The sequence below is a fragment of the Borostomias antarcticus genome (genome assembly GCF_949987555.1).
Source record: "Borostomias antarcticus genome assembly, contig: scaffold_89, whole genome shotgun sequence".
In the NCBI taxonomy this organism is placed as follows: Eukaryota; Metazoa; Chordata; class Actinopteri; order Stomiiformes; family Stomiidae; genus Borostomias; species Borostomias antarcticus.
Window position 1 is genome coordinate 680,706 of NW_028175833.1, and position 2,500 is coordinate 683,205.

A 2,500-nucleotide genomic window follows, 5' to 3' on the forward strand; every position below is an offset into this window, starting at 1 on the left:
AGTATGGTAGGTTATTGGGAGTATGGTATGTAGGTTATTGGGAGTATGGTAGGCTATTGGGAGTATGGTAGGTTATTGGGAGTATGGTAGGTTATTGGGAGTATGGTATGTAGATTATTGGGAGTATGGTAGGTTAATGGGAGTATGGTATGTAGGTTATTGGGAGTATGGTAGGTTACTGGGAGTATGGTATGTAGGTTATTGGGAGTATGGTATGTAGGTTATTGGGAGTATGGTAGGTTACTGGGAGTATGGTATGTAGGTTATTGGGAGTATGGTATGTAGGTTATTGGGAGTTTGGTATGTAGGTTATTGGGAGTATGGTATGTAGGTTATTGGGAGTATGGTATGTAGGTTATTGGGAGTATGGTATGTAGGTTATTGGGAGTATGGTATGGAAGGTTACAGGGAGTATGGTATGTAGGTTATTGGGAGTATGGTATGTAGATTATTGGGAGTATGGTAGGTTAATGGGAGTATGGTATGTAGTTTATTGGGAGTATGGTAGGTTACTGGGAGTATGGTATGTAGGTTATTGGGAGTATGGTATGTAGGTTATTGGGAGTATGGTAGGTTACTGGGAGTATGGTATGTAGGTTATTGGGAGTATGGTATGTAGGTTATTGGGAGTATGGTAGGTTACTGGGAGTATGGTATGTAGGTTATTGGGAGTATGGTATGTAGGTTATTGGGAGTATGGTAGGTTACTGGGAGTATGGTATATAGGTTATTGGGAGTATGGTATGTAGGTTATTGGGAGTTTGGTATGTAGGTTATTGGGAGTATGGTATGTAGGTTATTGGGAGTATGGTATGTAGGTTATTGGGAGTATGGTATGTAGGTTATTGGGAGTATGGTATGGAAGGTTACAGGGAGTATGGTATGTAGGTTATTGGGAGTTTGGTAGGTTACTGGGAGTATGGTATGTAGGTTATTGGGAGTATGGTATGTAGGTTATTGGGAGTTTGGTAGGTTACTGGGAGTATGGTATGTAGGTTATTGGGAGTTTGGTATGTAGGTTATTGGGAGTTTGGTAGGTTCCTGGGAGTATGGTATGTAGGTTATTGGGAGTATGGTATGTAGGTTATTGGGAGTTTGGTAGGTTACTGGGAGTATGGTATGTAGGTTATTGGGAGTTTGGTATGTAGGTTATTGGGAGTATGGTATGGAAGGTTACAGGGAGTATGGTATGTAGGTTATTGGGAGTATGGTATGGAAGGTTACAGGGAGTATGGTATGTAGGTTACAGGGAGTATGGTATGTAGGTTATTGGGAGTATGGTATGGAAGGTTACAGGGAGTATGGTATGTAGGTTACAGGGAGTATGGTATGTAGGTTATTGGGAGTATGGTATGGAAGGTTACAGGGAGTATGGTATGTAGGTTATTGGGAGTATGGTAGGTTACTGGAAATTAGAATTACTGTATGGAACTAATCTATTGTCCAGTCTAGTGGATGTTTTGAAGCGTTGGAATATCTTTGATTCTGTGCTTGAAGACACAATGACTAAGGCCCTGACTAAGGCCCTCCGTCCACACGCTAACAGCGTTCTAGGACTGAAACCAGACTATTTTGAAAACTACGTCCTCTTTCAGTGTTGTCATGTGGACAAGAAAACCGGAGTTATTATGGGCTTGTTTTTATGTCGCTGTTACCTCCTGTTTTTATAACATGCCATAATGAGAAGAATTACTCATGAGAAGCATTACTCATGGACTCAACCACACCACTCTGCAGCTCTCGGTTACCAAAATCAGAATGTGAGGGCAAGCAGCCTATTAGATGTGTGTTACAGCCTGGTTACCATGGCGCCATCGAGCAGAATGAGCCAGTGACAGCCTAGGCAGCGTGTTTTTGAGTTTTCATGTGGACGGACATTTTTAATTTTAATTAGGAATTTAAGAATGAAGGAGGGAAAAAACCCAGTTTCAAAAATACCAGGTGGACAAGGCCTAAGTGATGTCTGACTCTGTGTGTGTTTCCTCTCCAGTGTGGACGTCCAGGCCTGCTTCACCTTCACTGCTCATCCTACGACCTACTCTCCAAACATCAGTAGGTTCAACCTCTCTGTTCTCAGCCGGCCTGGTGTCCTCTGAGACGCCCTCTCAACCCTCCACATGATGGCTTCAAGCCCTGTTCCGCAGTGTGCAAAACACACAGCCGCAGCTAGCTAGCGCTACGTTGTTTACAGGGAGGAGTCCAGCACTGGAGACCTCCAAAACTGTGTTAGTAAACAGAGCTGACGCGGAGCTAGCTAACTAGGGTTGACCTTTGCTGATCACCACTTTAGGGACCATGAACACTCAGACACATGATGATAAGAATATACCCTGTAACCTTATCTGGATGATTCAGAGGTGTAATTCTGTATTCCCTCAGATGATTCTAAAGTAGACTCACTCCTGGGGGGTTGGAAGTTGTCCCTGTAGGTGGGCTGACATTTCCATGCCTACTCTCTCTCTCTCTCTTCTCTCTCTCTCGGTCTCTCTCTCTCTTTCTG

General features: G+C 43.4%; 1 protein-coding gene across 1 annotated transcript in view; it reads left to right on the forward strand.

The window, feature by feature from the left end:
• Positions 1-2,500, forward strand: part of itga7 (integrin, alpha 7) — a gene marked incomplete at both ends in the record, with an annotated part of 54,893 nt that overhangs the window by 37,250 nt on the left and 15,143 nt on the right. Inside the window, one exon of the mRNA XM_084463048.1 lies at positions 1,991-2,052. Coding sequence (XP_084319174.1) covers positions 1,991-2,052 — 62 coding nt within the window. The remainder of the gene's footprint in view (positions 1-1,990; positions 2,053-2,500) is intronic.